The sequence below is a fragment of the Lepidochelys kempii genome, chromosome 25, assembly GCF_965140265.1.
Source record: "Lepidochelys kempii isolate rLepKem1 chromosome 25, rLepKem1.hap2, whole genome shotgun sequence".
Classification (NCBI taxonomy): domain Eukaryota; kingdom Metazoa; phylum Chordata; order Testudines; family Cheloniidae; genus Lepidochelys; species Lepidochelys kempii.
The window spans coordinates 13254625-13273619 of NC_133280.1; the positions used below are offsets into that span (position 1 = coordinate 13254625).

At 49.5% G+C, this 18995-nt stretch overlaps 1 protein-coding gene across 1 annotated transcript; it reads right to left on the reverse strand.

Annotated features, from left to right (window-relative positions):
- Positions 1-767: 767 nt before the first annotated feature.
- GAMT (guanidinoacetate N-methyltransferase) lies at positions 768-13232 on the reverse strand. The gene is made up of 6 exons (XM_073323693.1): positions 12978-13232; positions 10257-10402; positions 4729-4792; positions 3611-3678; positions 2523-2633; positions 768-1928 (listed from the first exon to the last, which is right to left on the reverse strand). Exons 1-6 carry the CDS (start codon positions 13156-13158, stop codon positions 1788-1790), a joined length of 711 nt encoding a protein of 236 aa, XP_073179794.1. The 5' UTR covers positions 13159-13232; the 3' UTR covers positions 768-1787.
- Between the last annotated feature and the right edge of the window lie 5763 nt (positions 13233-18995).

Genomic DNA, 18995 nt, shown 5'->3' on the forward strand with positions numbered 1-18995 from the left:
TGTGAACTGTCTTCAGTCGTCACTTCAGCCAACCCATTAATTCCCGCCCCTTTTATAATCTTTACTGCTAAATGAGTCCCTCTGGCCTCCGGATAGATTTTGCGGCTCTTCTCTCAACTCCATCCAGTTTATCATCATCTTTCTGATAATGTGATGCCTAGTACAATGTCCCAGGTACTGCAGCACCAGAGCTGTACAGAGAAGGATTTATCTCCCTGTTCCACGACGTCTATGCATACAACACAACTGTATTTGACCTCTCTTTATAGCTAGGTCCCATTGGATACTTAGCACTTCTGTACATCAGGCCTCTTATCTGGTTGCTTAACTCAATTCTGAGATCCCTGCCTGTCATGCTGACCAACATTCTCATTGTTTTCTTTGCTCCCCCATTTCCGTCAGTGTTCACGTGTTATCTCTTGTCTTAGATTGGAAGCTCTGTGGGGCAGGGACCATGCATTTGGACAGCCCCTAGCTCAATGGGGACTTGGTTTGTGGGTGGGGCTTACAGTCTATATTTAGGCACCTGCTTTATCTAGAATCTTGCCCAGCAATCTTATTAAAAAGCAGCGGCTTTTGTGAAAATGGGACAGGAATAGAAAGCTTCTAAGCCGATCTTAGGCTGCCACCATCAGGACCACAGGAGAGTAAACAGATTGGTGATTTGCTACCAGCACTTCAGGCCACCTGTAATGACGAGCACAGAGCCACTGCAGAGTTATGTGTGCTTATAAAAAATGAAAATAAATTATTCTGAAGTCTTGAGCTGTAGTTTTTAAGTCAATTTACTGTCTTTAGTGTTTGTATTAATAGCATGTCCACCACATCTATGTACAGAGGTGGATAGTCAGTCATGTATTGGTAAACTTCCAGGAAGGTCATAAGAATTCATTACCAAAATCTTAATTAAAAACAGGCCATTGGCCAAAAATATAAGTGGAGATTCCCACAGGATATGCTCTGGGAGTTGTCTGAATCTCATTTAATTACACAAATGCAAATGCCAGGCTTTCAGAATTAAACTCTGTGGGGTAGAGGGTACTTTACTCGGCTGGTCGGGGAGAGTCAAGTCTTGATCTTTAAAAAAAGACAGTGTTCCACTGGAAACTCCGATTAGAAAATCCCTCATTCAATCCCTACCTACAGTCCCCTACTGATTTTCACTTTAATCAACAGCTGTGGAGCCTACAGCGAGGGCTCTGAGCGCAGGTCAAACCCCACAATAAAAACATTCTTTAAAAACGTAGGAGAAATGCTCCAGTTCCACAGCCAGGCCTTGGGGCAGGTTTCGTTTACCAAATAACACCTAGCTCTGACCTAGGGTCTTAGAGCCATAGATCTCAAAGCATTGGCTGAGGGGGAGAAAGGGGATAATGTATTGTGGATGGGGAAACTGAGGCACAGACGGGGCAGTGACTTGCTCATAAACACCAGCAGCTCAGTGGCAGAGCTGGGACTAGAAGGCAGGAGTCCTGAATCCCAGTCCTAGTCACTTGGACCCTTTGTGGTGCAGGGTCCACTACAGACGTGCTAGTTCTAAACTGTGATAAACTTCCAACTGTACTTTCCCAAATCTTCCCCTCCTCTCAATCTTACTGGAAAGTCCAATCGATATGTTAATCTTCCCTCATTAGTACTGTAGAGCGATGAATATTCCCTCCCCTCCCTGGATTGTAAATAGCCAGTCCTTGATGATTTAGTTTTCACTCCTGCTGGCAGGATTTCTTCCCTCTCTCTTTGTTGTAGCAGCTGAGTGAGCGAGACAGGAGAGGGTGCTGGGTGGCTGCTCACTCTTTGATGATGGTGGGCGTGATCATTTTGTGGAAGGAGTAGTACCGGCAGTCCTCAGGCGGGATCAAGTCCATCACGCTGGTGCTTACGTTCTCCTTCTTGAACCCTGCCTCCATCAGGTGTGCAACTTGAGTCTCCTAAGGGAGGGACACGTAAGACAGAGACCGGTGAGGTTCTGAGCCACCGCTGCCTGAACACACAGTCTGTCCCAACGTGATCCTCGAGGAAGGAGACGCCTAACCCTTTGTTTAACTGGTCTGGTTACATTAAAATGACACTGCCCCAGCCACTAAGATGGTTGAAGCTTTAGAACTGTCCTGGAAAAACACCCACTGTACTTTATGGTGCTTCTGAAGCGTATCCTTGAACTGGGTCCCGCCAAGCCCTACTTGTCAACCGTTCCTTCCTGCTCATATTATCACCTGCCTGTTATCTAGCCGTGCCATTTAACGGAGGGCCTGTTTCCAAAGTGCTGAGGACTGGCCTGTTTTTATGTGGATCTAATCCAGGCCGGTAAAACTCATGTGCTCGTTTGTGTCCGCAAACAGAATGGCAGGTGTGAGGCCTAATGCAGCTTTGCACCCACAGTTGGGCAGGTGGTAGGACTCTGGTATCTGTATGCTCCTGTCAGCAGCCACCTTGGGTGAGTGAGAAACGACTGCAGGGTTTGGCACCCCCTCGCCTGTGGTCATATCTGCCATCAGGCTCTCCGAGCCTCTGCCCCTCCTCACCTCAAACATCTTCTCAATGTCCGTGTACTCCGTCTTGAGCAGCTCCCCCCAGGATGTCAGGTTGCAGTAGGTGAGCACACCGCCAGCTTTCAGCAAGCGGAAAGCGTGACCCTGTGGAAGAGGGAAACAAATGGGAGGCTGATGGGATTTAGGGGCTGCCCTAAACACCGTGCTCCTCTCTGCCTTCCCTCCGTAGCATAGGGTTGCCAACTTGTAATATTTAAAAAACGGACACTCCAGCAGGAGTGCGGGAACATCCCCTGTCCCGCCTCTTCCACCAAAGCCCCGTCCCGTCCCGCCTCTTCTCCTGAGGCTCTGCCCCCTTCGACTCTTCTCCTCCCCCCGTCTCTTGCTACTTGCCTGCGGAGGTAGGGCTGGAGTGGGTGATGACAGTCTCTTCCTGCTTGCAGTAACTGGACTTTGGGTGTCTGGTCAGTAGATCTGACTGGACGCTGTCAGGCCCCCTTTTGGACTGGATTTTCCAGTCAAAAACCAGGCACCTGGCCATCCTACTGTAGCACCTGCCATCTAGAACAACCTCCCCCGACATCTCCCCTCTCCATTTCCTTTCAGAGAATCTGTGAAAGCTTCAATTGCCCCTTGCTAGGGTCAGTCCCTCTCCCACGTAACTCCAGCAAAACACTTCTTGAGTAGCATTGGTAGGAAAGGTGCCACAGGAGACAAACGTGGGCTACGTGCGAAAATCCCACGTTCCTAAAACACTGCTGGGCCCCAAAGCAGCATGGAGAAGCTGATGGCTGTAACGTAACAACCGGCAAAGGCCCATCCTAGCAAGTCTCTCGGGGCCAGGTCCGTCTCATGACGACTCCCGTGTGGCTTTGGAGGTGGGCTACAGATCTAACTCTCCAGCTCAGAGAGGCCTCTGGGGGATTAAAGTCCTGACCCTGTCAGGTGATATGTCCTCAGTCCCCAGTGAAACCCAACCGGAGCTGAGAGCACTCAGCATCTTGTCTGAGCAGGCCCCCAAATGCCTGGAGCTGCTGCAGAAATGCTAGCAGGGGGCTTGCAATATGCGGATAACAAGGGAAGAATCCTGCTCGTTGGAGAACTGCAGGAGAGTCTGTTACCTTGATAAAGCTGAACTGGTGAGTGTGCCAGGTTTCTGCTGACAGGGGATAGGTATCATAGAGGATGCCTGTCCAGGGAAACCGAGGGAAATAATGCATTAGCTGCAAGATATGCTGTAGCACAGACTGGGATCGTTTAGTTGGGCTAAGATTCCTCTTCGTAGCTGGCTGCTTGGCGTGTCTCCCCCCCTTAACACATGACATTTGAGTCCCATGCATTTGATAACACCAGTGTTGGCGATAGCAATCGTACCGACAGCAACGTGCTTTCCTTCTGCCAAGCTTTGGGAGGCTGGGCTAAGCTGGCTAGCTGAATTTCATCTCTCCTGCTTCAGTGCAAGCTAATGAGGCAGCAGGGCCTAGTGGCCAGAGCACTGAGCTGGGAGTCAGGAGGCATCAGTTCTATTCTTGGCTGTGCCACTGGCCTTGGGCAAGTCACCTCCCTTTTGTGTGCCTCAGTTTCCCCGCCAGGCTTCTGTCTTGTTGATTTAGACTGTAAGCCCTGTAGGGCAGAGATTGTCTCTCACCGTATGTGGGTACACCGCCTAGCCCAATGGGGCTCTGGTGCTCTATCCACTAGGTCACACAGCCTCCCATGTAGCTAATGTGCAGCTCCTCCAGCAATGCATGGTACTTAATCTTAGGGCCTGAGTTTTTTCATAGAGCCTGAGCAAGGTCAGCTCCCATTGAATTGGATGGGAGTTTCAGGTGCTCAACACCCATGAAAATTAGGCCACCTGGTATATTTTCCTATGGGTGCGTGAACATTCTTACTCCTAGCATGACTAAATTCAGGTCCTGTTCAGACTGGGTTTACGTAGCACCCTTCTATCAAGTATATAGCTAGCGCCCCTGATTCATGCTCCATTTGAATCCCTCCATTGTCTAATGGCCACACCTGTCCTAGATTTCATAACATTTCAGGCCAGACCACGTGCCACTCTAAATCCTGCCCAGTAAAGTCAGGCTTGCTGGCTCTGGCGTAGTTTGTCTTTCTCTGGGCCCCTGATCCATGGGTGTTGTGGAGGTCCTCACTGCCCAGCAGCCTCCTTCTCCACAACCCACCCCTGGGATTCCAATGATCTCTTTGGATTTTTATTTCAATCTGCTTCCCTTACCGTCAAAGTGTCCATCTGGCAGCGTCAGCACCACGTCTTCCCACAGCCCCTTCAAGGGGACGACCTTCAGGCAAGACAAGGAGAAGTCACCAGATGGTATGGAGGCACAGATTCTGATCAATGATTGACCAAAGCGAGAATAAGAAACACCCAGGGAATGGGGCAGGAAGGAAGAGTTGGATCAATGTCCACTACATGCAGCATTAAAGTTGTTTTCCTCTTAACAAGCCCTGATTAAATATAAAAGTCCAGCTCCACAATGGGTGTACGTCAGTGGAGGGCGGTAGCCGCAACGGAGCGAAGCTGATCTGCACCAAGGATTTGGCGAGAGAGAGAGAGTGTGTCACAAGACCAGCATTTGCAACTTCTAACACACAGATATTGGGCCAAATCCCACCCTGGTGTAATTCAAGTCCATTTGCTGCAGTGTAAGTTACACTAGGGATGGATTTGGCCTAGTAAAAGTGGTGGGGGCAGAGGGGGGGGGGAAGGGGAGAGTCCACAAGTCAAATTCAACCCCACTGGCATCTCGCTGGTCCTCACTGGAGTGGCATCCATGTAACCCAGGGTGCGGTGCCCATATGTGATAGATTAACTGAGGATCCTCTACCCCATCAAGGGGACGCTAATACATTGTGACCGATTTAAAAAAGGGGTTTATGGTGCAAATTAATAAACAACTTGATACTACTGAGTGTACTGCAACCGTGTGGGGCCAGCCTTCGCTTTACTGAGTGAGTTAATGTTTTGCTTAATGGAGTGGTTGTGTGTTGCTAAACTTTTCTTCTGCTTCCAAGTTATGAAAGTTTTGTTTTTTTTAACTCTGGTTCCAAAGATTTCCTCATTCAGCTCAGCCCTGGTCTACACTACGAGTTTAGGTCGAATTTAGCAGCGTTAGATTGATTTAACCCTGCACCCGTCCACATGACAAAGCCATGTTTGTCAACTTAAAGGACTCTTAAAATAGATTTCTGCACTCCTCCCCAAGGAGGGGATTAGCACTGAAATCAACATCGCCGAATCAAATTTGGGGTAGTGTAGACGCAATTCGATGGTATTGGCCTCCGGGAGCTATCCCAGAGTGCTCCGTTGTGTCCACTCTGGACAGCACTTTCAATTCAGATGTACTAACCAGGTACACAGGAAAAGCCCCAGGAACTTTTGAATTTCATTTCCTGTTTGGCCAGCATGGCAAGTTGATCAGCACAGTCCCAGAATCACAAAAGAGCTCCAGCATGGACCGAACGGGAGGTACTGGGTCTGATCGCTGTATGGAGAGACGAATCCATGCTATCAAAACTCCGTTCCAAAAGACGAAATGCCAAAATATTTGCCAAAATCTCCAAGGGTATGATGGACAGAGGCTACAACAGGGACCCACAACAGTGCCATGTGAATATTAAGGATCTCAGGCAAGCCTACCAAAAAACCAAAGAGGCAAACAGCCGCTCCAGGTCAGAGCCCCAGACATGCCGCTTCTATGATGAGTTGCATACTCCCTACCACTACCCCACCCCTGTCCGTGGACACCTGCAAGGGGGGAGTCTCATGCAACAGGGATGACGATTTTGGGGATGAGGAAGAGGAGGACGACGATAGCGTACAGCAGGCAAGCGGAGAAACCGTTCTCCCCAACAGCCAGGAACTATTTATCATCCTGGAGCCAATACCCTCCCAAGGCGGGCTCCCGGACCAGGAAGCCGGAGAAGGCACCTCTGGTGAGTGTACCTTTGTAAATGTAATACATGGTTTAAAAGCAAGCGTGTTTAATGATTAATTTGCCCTGAAGACTTGGGATGCATTTGCGGCCAGTACAGCTACTGGAAAAGTCTGTTAACATGTCTGGGACTGGAGCGGAAATCCTCCAGGGACATCTCCATGAAGCTCTCCTGGAGGTACTCCCAAAGCCTTTGCAAAAGGTTTCTCGGGAGGGCAGCCTTATTCCGTCCTCCATAGTAGGACACTTTACCATGCCAGGCCAGTAGCACGTAGTCTGGAATCATTGCATAACAAAGCATGGCAGCTGATAGTCCCGGTGTTTGCTGGCATTCAAACAACATCCGTTCTTTATCTCTCTGTGTTCTCCTCAGGAGAGTGATCATCCTAGATAATGGGGGGGGAGGTTTAGTTGGGTTTGTGCTGCACGTTTGGGCTGCACACCGCAGCCCCTCCTTTTAAATGGCCAACGCAACGGGTGCTTGGTATGGGAAAGGAGGGCACTGCTGTTTGAAACCATTCCCACGTGATATGAAGGCTGAAGAAGCCGAAAGACTGTGGCTTACCATGGCTGCCTGCAAGCCGAATTCCATTGCCTGGCCCTGCGTGTGTGATCTTTCGCACCAAACCAGCAGGCCCTCAATATAAGAGGCAAAATGCGACCTTGTACCGAAAGCACATGTGCTATGAAATGTTAACAGCTTGGTTCACCATGAAAGAGTCTACCCATTGTTCTCTAAAATGTGTCTTTTTAAATACTACTCTCCTTTTTTTCCTCCCGCAGATGCAAATGTTTCAATGCTCCCCCATCATCTCTGTCCCAGAGGCTAGCACAGATAAGAAGGCGAAAAAAACGCACTCGCGATGAAATGTTCTCTGAGCTCATGCAGTCCTCCCACAATGAAAGAGCTCAGCAGAATGCGTGGAGGCAAACAGTGTCAGAGTCCAGGAAAGCAGAAAGTGAACATGAGGACAGGAGGGACGAGCGAGATGAGCGGTGGGGGGAGCAAGGTGAGAGGAGGCAGGATGCAATGCTGAGGCTACTGGGGGATCAAACTGATATGCTCCAGCATCTGGTGGAGCTGCAGGAAAGGCTGCAGGAGCACAGACCACCACTGCAGCCCCTGTGTAACCGCCCGCCCTCCTCCCCAAGTTCCATAGCTTCCTCACCCAGATGCCCAAGAACGTGGGGGGGAGGGCCTCCAGGCACCCAACCACTCCACCCCAGAGGATTGCCCAAGCAACAGAAGGCTGGCATTCAATAAGTTTTGAAGTGCAGTGTGGCCTTGTCCTTCCCTCCTCCACCACCCAACTTGGTGCTTCCCTCCTCCCCCACCCCTCCCAGGCTACCTTGGCAGTTATCCCCCTGTTTCTGTGATGAATTAATAAAGAATGCATGATTTTGAAACAACAATGACTTCATTGCCTCTGCAAGTGATGATTGAAGGGGGGAGGGCGGTTGGCTTACGGGGAAGTAGAGTGAACCAAGGGGGCGGGTTTTCATCAAGGAGAAACAAACAGAATTGTCACACCATAGCCTGACCAGTCATGAAACTGGGTTTTAAAGCTTCTCTGATGCCCTGGTGTCTGGCTGCGCATAATCAGTGGCCAGGCGATTTGCCTCAACCTCCCACCCCGCCATAAACGTCTCCCCCTTACTCTCACAGATACTGTGGAGTACACAGCAAGCAGCCAATGGGAATATTGGTTTCGCTGAGGTCTAACTGAGTCAGTAAACTGCGCCAGCAAGCTTTTAAACATCCAAATGCACATTCTACCACCATTCTGCACTTGCTCAGCCTATAGTCGAACAGCTCCTGACTACTGTCCAGGCTGCCTTTATATGGCTTCATGAGCCATGGCATTAAGGGGTAGGCTGGATCCCCAAGGATAACTATAGGCATTTCAATATCCCCAACAGTTATTTTCTGGTCTGGGAAGTAAATCCCTTCCTGCAGCTGTTCAAACAGACCAGAGTTCCTGAAGATGCAAGCTTGTTGATGTCTGTGAAACATCCCTTGTGATCCACCAGTGCATTCTGTACCATTGAAAAATACTCCTTGCAGTTTACGTACTGGCTGCCAAAGTGGTCCAGTCCCAAGATAGGGATATGCATTCCGTCTATCACCGCGCCACAGTTAGGGAATCCCATTGCAGCAAAGCCATCCACTATGACCTGCGCATTTCCCAGAGTCACTACTCTTGACAGCAGCAGCTCAGTGATTGTGCTGGCTACTTGGATCACAGCAGCCCCTACAGTAGATTTGCCCACTCCAAATTGATTACCGACTGACCAGTAGCTGTCTGGCGTTGCAAGCTTCCAGAGGGCTATCGCCACTCGCTTGTGAACTGTAAGGGTTGCTCTCTTCTTGGTATTCTTGCACTTCAGGGCAGGGGAAAGCAAGTCACAAAGTTCCATGAAAGTGCCCTTAACGCACGCGAAAGTTTTGCAGCCACTGGGAATCATCCCAGACCTGCAACACTATGTGGTCCCACCAGTCTGTGCTTCTTTCCCAGGCCCAGAATTGGCATTCCACGGCATGAGCCTGCCCCATTGCCACCAGGATGTCCAAATTGACAGGACCCGTACTTTGAGAGAAGTCTGTGTCCATGTCCTCATCACTCTTGTCACCGCGCTATCGTTGCCTCCTTGCCTGCTTTTGCAGGTTCTGGTTCTGCACATACTGCAGGATAATGCGCGAGGTGCTTAGAATGCTCATAACTGCCACGGTGATCTGAGCGGGCTCCATGCTTGCCGTGGCATGGCGTCTGCAGGAGAGCAGAGTTGCAGCGGAAGCGGTGGCTGACGATGGATGCCATGAGAATAGATATTTATAGAGAACGACGAGAGGACCTGCAAGGTGGATTCAGGAGAGCAGAGTTGCAGCGGAAGCGGTGGAGGACGACAGTACCGCACACATTTCCCGAGGAAGAACACGGGTACCCAGGAGCCCATGACAGGCAACACGGAGAAATTCGCTATTGAGACAATAGCAGAGCGGAGCTGCAGTGGAAGCGGTGGATGACGACGGTTAGCAGTCCTACTGCACTCTCTGCTGAAAGCAGTATGGCGTCCGCATGGAAAAAAGGCGCGAAACCATTGTCTGCTGTTGCTTTCACGGAGGGAGGGGCGACTGACGACATGTACCCAAAACCACCCGCGACAATGTTTTTGCCCCATCAGGCATTGGGAGCTTAACCCAGAATTCCAATGGGCGGCGGAGACTGCGGGAACTGTGGGATAGTTACCCACGGTGCACCGCTCCATAAGCCAATGCTAGCCATGGTAGTGAGGATGCACTCTGCTGACTTAATGTGCTTAGTGTGGACATACGCAATCAACTGTATAAAATCTATTTCTAAAAATCGACTTCTGTAATATCGACCTAATATCGTAGTGTAGACATACCCTCAGGGAAATCTAGAGGGTAAGAAATGGGCAGGAAGACTGGCCCAGTGGTTAGGGCACTGGGGAGCGACTTGCGATCTGGAGTCAATTCCTGGCTCCGACAGTCTTCCTATGTGACCTTGGGCAAACCACAATCTAGCTTGTGCCTCGCTTCCCCAGCTGTAAGATGAGGGTAATGCTTTGGGGAGTGGGGGACAAAATCCTTTACCAACTGCAAGGCGCTCGGAGCCTGGTGATAAGGGCTGTATATGAACATAGCTACACAGCCAGAGATTGGGATAAGTCCCCCCATCCCAGGCCATATTGTAGCCCGTTGATAATCCCTGCTGAGCTCAGCTGTAGCTACAAAGGTGCACAGAGTCTGCAATGCATCCTTGTCTACAGCGAGCGGAGCTGCTCGTACCTTGTGTGGCTGTTTCTTGGCCCACTCCTGCAGCCTCTGGAAGACGCCCTCATTGCATTCTATGATCCAGTGCTCCTCAATGTCGAACTCTTCCAGTTTCGTGGCCGCGATGGCCATGCCAAACCCCACTTCCAGCACACGGCCACCTGGGGAAAGACAGGTCACAGCCTGGCTACCAATGTTCTGTAGGCATGCTCGAGAGTTAAATGACAGCTGTCTTGATCGCAGGATACAAGGCAGCTGGTCCCTTAGTCTTCTGTGCTCAGATACGAACGTGGGAGGAACTGGCTGGGGCAATATAGAGCCTTTCACCTATAGGTCACTGGTGCGGGTCCAAGCCAGGCTGCTAGTGACCAGCAGTCATTGCTGTCTGAAGGCTTTTTGGTCTTGATGTCTGCCCCCACGCAGCTGGCTCTAGCTGGGTCTCCTCTCTCTGCAGTCTCAGCAACGTGACCAAGGATTAGATGGGCCATGGAGACTGAAAATCACTCTTATTTCTTAAAATCACTCCTGATCATGCAAACACTTACCTGCAGGCTTAACCTTAAACATGTGACAATCCCATTGATGTCAAGGGGGCTGCTCATGTGCTTGTATAAGTGCGTGTTCGGAATCAGAGCCTAACTGTTTGGGAGGATGCTTTGAAAATGTAGCCCTGGATAAGTCTGAAGTATTATTACACTATTCTGGCCGTAGTGCATTGGAATAACACTACATTGGCTGGAGCTGCACAAGACTCCACGTAATGTTTGAATCCATAGGGACAGAGGACTGCCAGACCTGAAGAAAAGCTCTGTGGAGCTCAAAAGCTTGTCTTTCACCAACAGAAGTTGGTCCAGTAAAAGATATTCCCTCCCCCACCTTGTCTCTCTCATATCCTGGCACAAACATGGCTACAGCAACACTGCAAAACAGACTGGATAAAAGCAGGGGTCAAACTCCTCTCTGACAGTGGCCATCACCAGGTGCTTCAAAAGAAGGGTCAGAAATTAACCTGCCCTTGGAGAACGTTTTTTCTTGACCCCCATCAGAAAGAGGTGAGTTTATGCCCTAAAAGGGGTTATTGCCCTTCCAAACTTTGAGGATTTTTTTCTCCAAACCAATTTTAAAAACCTGTAATACCTTCATTACTTATATGAAATGTGGTTAGACCTTTTCCTAACAAAAGGAAACTACCTGATCCCTCTGGGCTGCTTCTCTGGTAACAATTCACTGCTTGTGGCACCTTAGAGACGAACCAATTTATTTGAGCATAAGCTTTCGTGAGCTACAGCTCACTTCATCAGAGGCATACTGTGGAAACTGCAGAAGACATTATGCATCCGATGAAGTGAGCTGTAGCTCACGAAAGCTTATGCTCAAATAAATTGGTTAGTCTCTCAGGTGCCACAAGTACTCCTTTTCTTTTTGCAGATACAGACTAACACAGCTGTTACTCTGAAACCTAAAAATTCACTGCTTGTAGACATGCCACTAAAAATCTCCATGTGACATGTTTCAAGAGCTTTGGGCCTAAACCTTAGGGTACTGAAGTCCGTGTGAGTCTTTCTTTCCATTCATTTTAATGGGCTTTGGATCAGACACTTTGTTTTTAAATGAAAGGTAAAGTGCAAAGATCAAGGAGATCACCTGAGCCTTCTGGTACTTTAGCCCTCCTCCAATGCAGAACTGCAGACCTCCCCTCCCCCTCTCTTGCCCTAGGGATAAGTCTGCAGCTATTTGGAAACCCGTCTTCTATGACACAGAGCACAACTGTTTGACCCAGCTACTGTTACAGGGGTGCTATTCTTAACCCTGCTTCTCTGGAGCATATGGATTTGCCTGGCATTTACAGTTCAAATGTGGATTGCATGACAGAGAAGAGTGAACTCCAAGGACAATGGACAGGAGATTATTTGTGCACTGTCGGAGTTCTCTTGACTTTAGACTGAAAAGCTTCAACAGGCCTGATCCCCCCCTTCCCCCGCAATGTTACCCTCAAAGCTGTGCAGAAATCAAATACTTTAAAGGCATCTATGTAGAATGAAAGTCCAAAACTCTGCCGTCTCGATCCACCTGGGCAAGCCATGTTTAAAGTTTCCTTAGGGGACCTGAAGCACTGTTCTGACGTACTCAGAACACATGGCTTCCATTGCTCTTTCAATCAGGGAGCGAAACAATTCATAAAAAGCTGACAGTGACTCTGATATCTTAGCCACACAGCAGATAGTCGCCCGGGCGAGGACTTGGCCGGAAGGTTTAGAAAACACCAGGCTTTCGGCTCTATGCTGGGAGCTCAGCTCCTTATTCAACGCCAGTCTTCATGCGGGGAGGAAATGCTTGTTACATTATCAATTCGTTTCAGGGTAGGGGCAAAGCCCAGCTCCTCTTGATAACTAGCGGGGAGCCTTTGACACTGGCCCCCGGGGCCGTGAGCAGGGCGAAGGGAGAATCAAGTGGAGCAAGACCCCGAAGCGCACGAAGGGCCCCCGCCGTGTCTGCAAACGGCTCCGTGTCCCCCCGCCTATTGCTCGTCCCTGTTCTTCCCAAATGCGCAAAGCCTTCGGGGCGCTTCCCTCGGCTGACAAGAAGCAGCCGCCCGGCTCAGGGCAGCGTCCCAGCGCGGGGAACGACAGCGCACCCTTCCCGATACCATCCCGCGGGACCCCCCCGACGCCTGGCCGCTGCCACTACTCGCCCCCCACCTCCCTGCAAGGAGCTGGGACCTCACTCGCCTGTTACCTTTGGACGCTGCTACCGTCGCCAGAGAATGCATGTAAGGGGTCTCCCACCTCTCCATCACTGGTTTGCCCATGATCTCCAAGTGGGTGTCCGTCTGATTGAAGCCAGCGTCTGCCCCCTTCCATGAGGGCGTGCAGTTCTCTCCCGGGAGGAAGATAGGAGCAGCTGCGGAGGAGTTCATGGTGTTGCCAGTTCTCCCACCCGGGGGAGGAAAGTCCAGCAGGCTGGGGAGGAGAGGGAAAGGGAGCCCTCGTGATCTCGCTGGCTTTATATAGGCAAGCCAGAAAAGGCTGAGTGTGCAAAGAAGAGCAGAGGCTACTTCTGGATAAAAGGGATCCCTTCTCTGGGCCCTGGGTCCTGAGCATGCCCAGTACAAATTGGGAGAGGAGGAGGGCAGAGATGTGAACGAGGAGGGACATCTGCCGATGCCTTGGAGAAATGCATGGACACCGATTACCGGGCAGAGCGAGTGCAGGTTGCAAGGAGATGTGTAAACAGAGCACTTCCACTCCCTCTGTGGTCAGGGAAGGACGCACTCTTTCTGCAAAAAGAAAAGGAGGACTTGTGGCACCTTAGAGATTAACCAATTTAGTTGAGCATAAGCTTTCCTGAGCTACAGCTCACTTCATCGGATGCATACCGTGGAAACTGCAGCAGACTTTATATACACACAGAGACCATGAAACAATACCTCCTCCCACCCCACTGTCCTGCTGGTAATAGCTTATCTAAAGTGATCATCAAGATGGGCCATTTCCAGCACAAATCCAGGTTTTCTCACCCTCGCCCCCCCCCCCCCACACACAAACTCACTCTCCTGCTGGTAATAGCCCATCCAAAGTGACCACTCTCTTTGCAATGTGTATGATAATCAAGGTGGGCCATTTCCTGCACAAATCCAGGTTTTCTCACCCCCCCCCATACACACACAAACTCACTCTCCTGCTGGTAATAACTCATCCAAAGTGACCACTCTCCCTACAATGTGCATAGTAATCAAGGTGGGCCATTTCCAGCACAAATCCAGGCTTTCTCACACACACACACACCCCGAAACACACACACACACAAACTCACTCTCCTACTGGCAATAGCTCATCCAAACTGACCACTCTCCAAGTTTAAATTCAAGTTTAACCAGAACGTCGGGGGGGGGGGTAAGGAAAAAACAAGGGGAAATAGGCTACCTTGCATAATGACTTAGCCACTCCCAGTCTCTATTTAAGCCTAAATTAATAGTATCCAATTTGCAAATGAATTCCAATTCAGCAGTTTCTCGCTGGGTCTGGATTTGAAGTTTTTTTGTTGTAAGATAGCGACCTTCATGTCTGTGATTGCGTGACCAGAGAGATTGAAGTGTTCTCCGACTGGTTTATGAATGTTATAATTCTTGACATCTGATTTGTGTCCATTTATTCTTTTACGTAGAGACTGTCCAGTTTGACCAATGTACATGGCAGAGGGGCATTGCTGGCACATGATGGCATATATCACATTGGTGGATGTGCAGGTGAACGAGCCTCTGATAGTGTGGCTGATGTGATTAGGCCCTGTGATGGTGTCCCCTGAATAGATATGTGGGCACAGTTGGCAACAGGCTTTGTTGCAAGGATAGGTTCCTGGGTTAGTGGTTCTGTTGTGTGGTATGTGGTTGTTGGTGAGTATTTGCTTCAGGTTGCGGGGCTGTCTGTAGGCAAGGACTGGCCTGTCTCCCAAAATATGTGAGAGTGTTGGGTCATCCTTCAGGATAGGTTGTAGATCCTTAATAATGCGTTGGAGGGGTTTTAGTTGGGGGCTGAAGGTGACGGCTAGTGGCGTTCTGTTATTTTCTTTGTTAGGCCTGTCTTGTAGTAGGTGATTTCTGGGAACTCTTCTGGCTCTATCAATCTGTTTCTTCACTTCCGCAGGTGGGTATTGTAGTTGTAAGAAAGCTTGACAGAGATCTTGTAGGTGTTTGTCTCTGTCTGAGGGGTTGGAGCAAATGCAGTTGTATCGCAGAGCTTGGCTGTAGACGATGGATCGTGTGGTGTGGTCAGGGTGAAAGCTGGAGGCATTCCGTCTGACACATGGAGCCAGCTTACACTACCTGCAACACAGGACATTGCCAAGGGGCAAGACAAGCTAAAGGAACAAGAGTATTAACGCCACACTGAAACCTGCAGCAAAATCCCTTCATGCATAAGAGTCTGAAGGTATCTTAAATGAGAGTCCCCTTCTAAAAGAGGGAGATTTGGCTGGTGTGGAAAAGGGTGTGTGCGTGAGAGCTGACTGCTGGGCAATAGGCAGCTGAAATCAATGGCTCAAGAGCTAGGCTCATACTTACAGTTCCCCAAGGCAAGGAGAAGTCCTCAGCCACAACAGACATTTATCAACGGAATTCCTGTCCCACCACACTCCATCAGCCACCCCTAAAAGTGCAGCGTGGTTGGATGGCATATCCCTGCCCAGCACATGGGCTTATTATCTGTACTCTACCCACCGGGATAAAAGCAATTCTCTTCTCTCGAAACAGATTGCACTGTTAGCCCAACCTTATGCCATGTGCATCACTTATGTGGTTGTCAGTTTTGTGCAAGCCATCTGCCTACAGAAATACCACACCAATCCCAAACTGGGGTGTGTCAGTGCATCAGTCTTTTTCTGTGAAATTTAATTCTCTTTGCCCAAGCCCCCGAGATAATAACTATCTCACAAACACTTACGGATATGCTTAACTTTACTACTGTAAGTAGTCCCATCGACTTGGTAGTAAAGTGAATTCTATGAACAAGTCTTTGCAGGAGCAGGGCATAGGGGCATAGTTTTCATAAGTGCTGAGTACCCACAGCGTCCACTGAAATCAGCCGGAGTTTGGGGTACACAGCACTTCTGCAAATCAAACCCTTAAATATCCTTCTGGGATTTAGCTAAAGCCACTAGATGTCCCTGGTTCTCTATTATCAGGAGAGTGAGCAGGGCATCCATGCTGCTTGACTATTTCAATGGAGAGAAAGTTAGATTTCCAAAAAAAAACCACCTCACGTGTGAGATTTTAAATGTTGCGTTGAAACCCACATAAGCAAAATCCTTCCTCCCAATAGGGTGAGGTTTTCAAATAAAAGTGCCTTAGACTTAATCCAAAATGAGGATGTTTTCCTCCTGAAGAACTTTCCTCCCGAAGGCATGTGCCAGAATGATCAGACACCTGGGTCGAAATAAATCTGCAGAAATAAAACACCACTCCCAAACTGTGCAACGTGTGGGATTAAATTGCCTTTCCTGCCCTCTACAGTCTGGGAGCATGTGTAATCCCGTGGGCAAATTAGTGATCGAAAGGGAAGAGGGGGTGTCATTTGATTCATAAAAATCTACAGAATCATAGTGCTCTCAGACTGCTAGGGGCCTAAGATACACAAGTGGTGTTATATATATAAAACAGTAAATAATACTAGTTGACAAGGGCTAGGTTTACTTCTGACATTGAAATAAAACCACTCACTGCCTGTTACAATATCATTGGCTTATGCTTGTCCCTTGTGCTACACACAAACACAAGCTATCCATGCACCTATAGATGCTGCACACATAGGTCTTGTATGGGCTTGTCTACACTTAAAACATGGCAGCTGCGTTGCTGTAGTGCTTCAGTGAAGACACGACCTATGCGACGGGAGGAGTTCTCCCATCGGCGTAGATAGGTCGATGGAAGAATTCTCCCATCACCCTAGCACTGTCTACACCAGGAGTTAGGTTGGTTTAACTGCATTGCTCAGGGATGTGGATTTTTCATACCCCTGAGCTATGTAGTTATACCAACCTAATTTCCTAGGGTAGACCAGGCCTAAGGCCTTGCCTACATTTCAAAGTTTTGCTGATTTAACTATGCTGGCTTAGTTAGGGCTGGTCTACACTGAAAACTTACATTGACATCACAACACCTCTCAGAGCTGTGGAAAATCCACATCCTGATCAAGTAATTAAGCCAATCCAGTCCCCAGTGTAGACAGCGTTAGGTCGGCTTAACTACAGTGACGGGAGAACCCCTCCCATCACTGTAGTGAGTGTCTATACTGAAGCGTTGCAGTGGGGCAGCTGCTAAGTGCAGACTTAAAGCTTGGCTACACTTACATTTTATAGCGCTCTATCTTGCTGGCTCAGGGGGGTGAAAAATCACCCCCCTGAGCGCAGCAAGTCAGAGCACTTTAAAGTGCTGGTGTAAACAGGCTCCCAGCGCTGAGAGTCAATCCCCTTGTGGAGGTGGATTACCAGGAGCGCTGGGAGAGCTCTCTCCTAGCGCTCGCGTGTGACCACACTCACACTTCAAAGCGCTGCTGCAGAAGTGCTCCCGCGACAGCGCTTTGAAGTTTCCAGTGTAGCCATGCCCTTAGCCTCAAAGCAGCAAAAAAACCATAGCGTAGATACAGTTATACCCGTATAAAAGTGCTTATCCCAGTATAACTGTATCTATAGGAGTGCTTTTATTGGCATAACTATGTTGGCAAAATATTATACCACTGACATAGTTCATAGATTCCACTGATGCTGGTAAAACTTTTTACGGGTAATTCAGGCATAGGAAAAAGGGTGCTTTTTTCAATCACATTGGTTCAATGGAGTTAACTAAACTCTGACGCTTAAGGCGATGTCTGCACTATAAAATTATGTCGCCCTAATTTACGTCAGCATACAGCCACTGCAGTTATTAAATCACTTGTGTGTGGGTGTGCATACTTGGCTCCTTGTGTCGGTGGTGTGCGTCCTCGCCAGGAGCGCTTATATCAATTGTACTGTGGGTGTGGAGCATTGTGGGACAGCTCCTGAAAGCCAGTAACAGTCAGTAAGCAACACAGGATCTACACAGTAGCAGCCGTGTTAGTCTGTATTCCCAAAAAGAACAGGAGGACTTGTGGCACCTTAGAGACTAACCAATTTATTTGAGCATGAGCTTTCGTGGGCTACAGCTCACTTCATCGGAGGCTGACACTGCGTCAACCTAACTACGCTGACCGTGACTCTATGCCGCTTGGGAAGGTGGCATTACTAAATCAGCGTACAGAGGCACTTAACTTGGCGGGAGCCAAATTTAACTGAAGACACTTCCACAACTAGGTCAACATAAGGCTGCTTACATCAACCTAACCCTGTAGTGTAGACCAGGCCTAAAAAAGTAGAGTGTTTCCTAAGGCTTTTCTACACACAAAGTTGTACTGCTTTAACTACAGTGAAGGGGTAAAGTGGAATAACCCCGGGAGTGTGGCTACACCTATATTGGCATAAATGCGCTTACACAGATATAGCTTTTCCCTTACAGGACGGGGGATAAGCTGCATCGGTGTGAGGCACCATTATACCAGTGTAACTGTTCACACTAGGGGTTGTACTGGTATAACTATTTTGGTTAAAAATCGCATCCCTACGTGATGGTGATACCAGCACAAAAACTGTGTGGAGACCAGGCCCTAGTCTAGGCAAAGCCATAGGCACGCTCACACCTTAGTAAACACCCAAGGACACCACTGTCCCCCGTACACACCATGCTTTGCACACACTCTGACTATGGCGCTATGGCGCTGTGGTGTAGACGCTGCCTAGGCTGTGAAGGGGCTTTTCCATTGATGTGGACTGATCTATTTTTATCTTTAAGCATAGCCCAGGCCTCACTTGCAAACAACGTCCCTGCCTCCCTCCCATTCCCTTTCACACTCTAAATCTGCCGCATTCGCTCCCACGCGGTGTGTCACGCACACGCTCCTTAGCGCCCATGCGGCCTCTCTTTCTCGCACGCACTGCCCTCTCGCTCCCTCCTGCCGGCTCGCATCCGCGGGGCCGCCCCACGTGTTAGCCAGCCCGCGCTGGACTACGTTTCCCGTGGTGCCCTGCGCCTGCCGCGCAGGCGCGCTACGCCTTTCCCCTCACCCGCCCGTTGGGCGCGGTCCCGGAGACCCCGTAGCGAGGCTAGGGTGCACGCGCAGCGGCGGTTGGCGGGCGGCGCTGAGGGGAAGAGGGGGCCGGAGCCGCCGTTGCGCAGCTCGGGAGGGA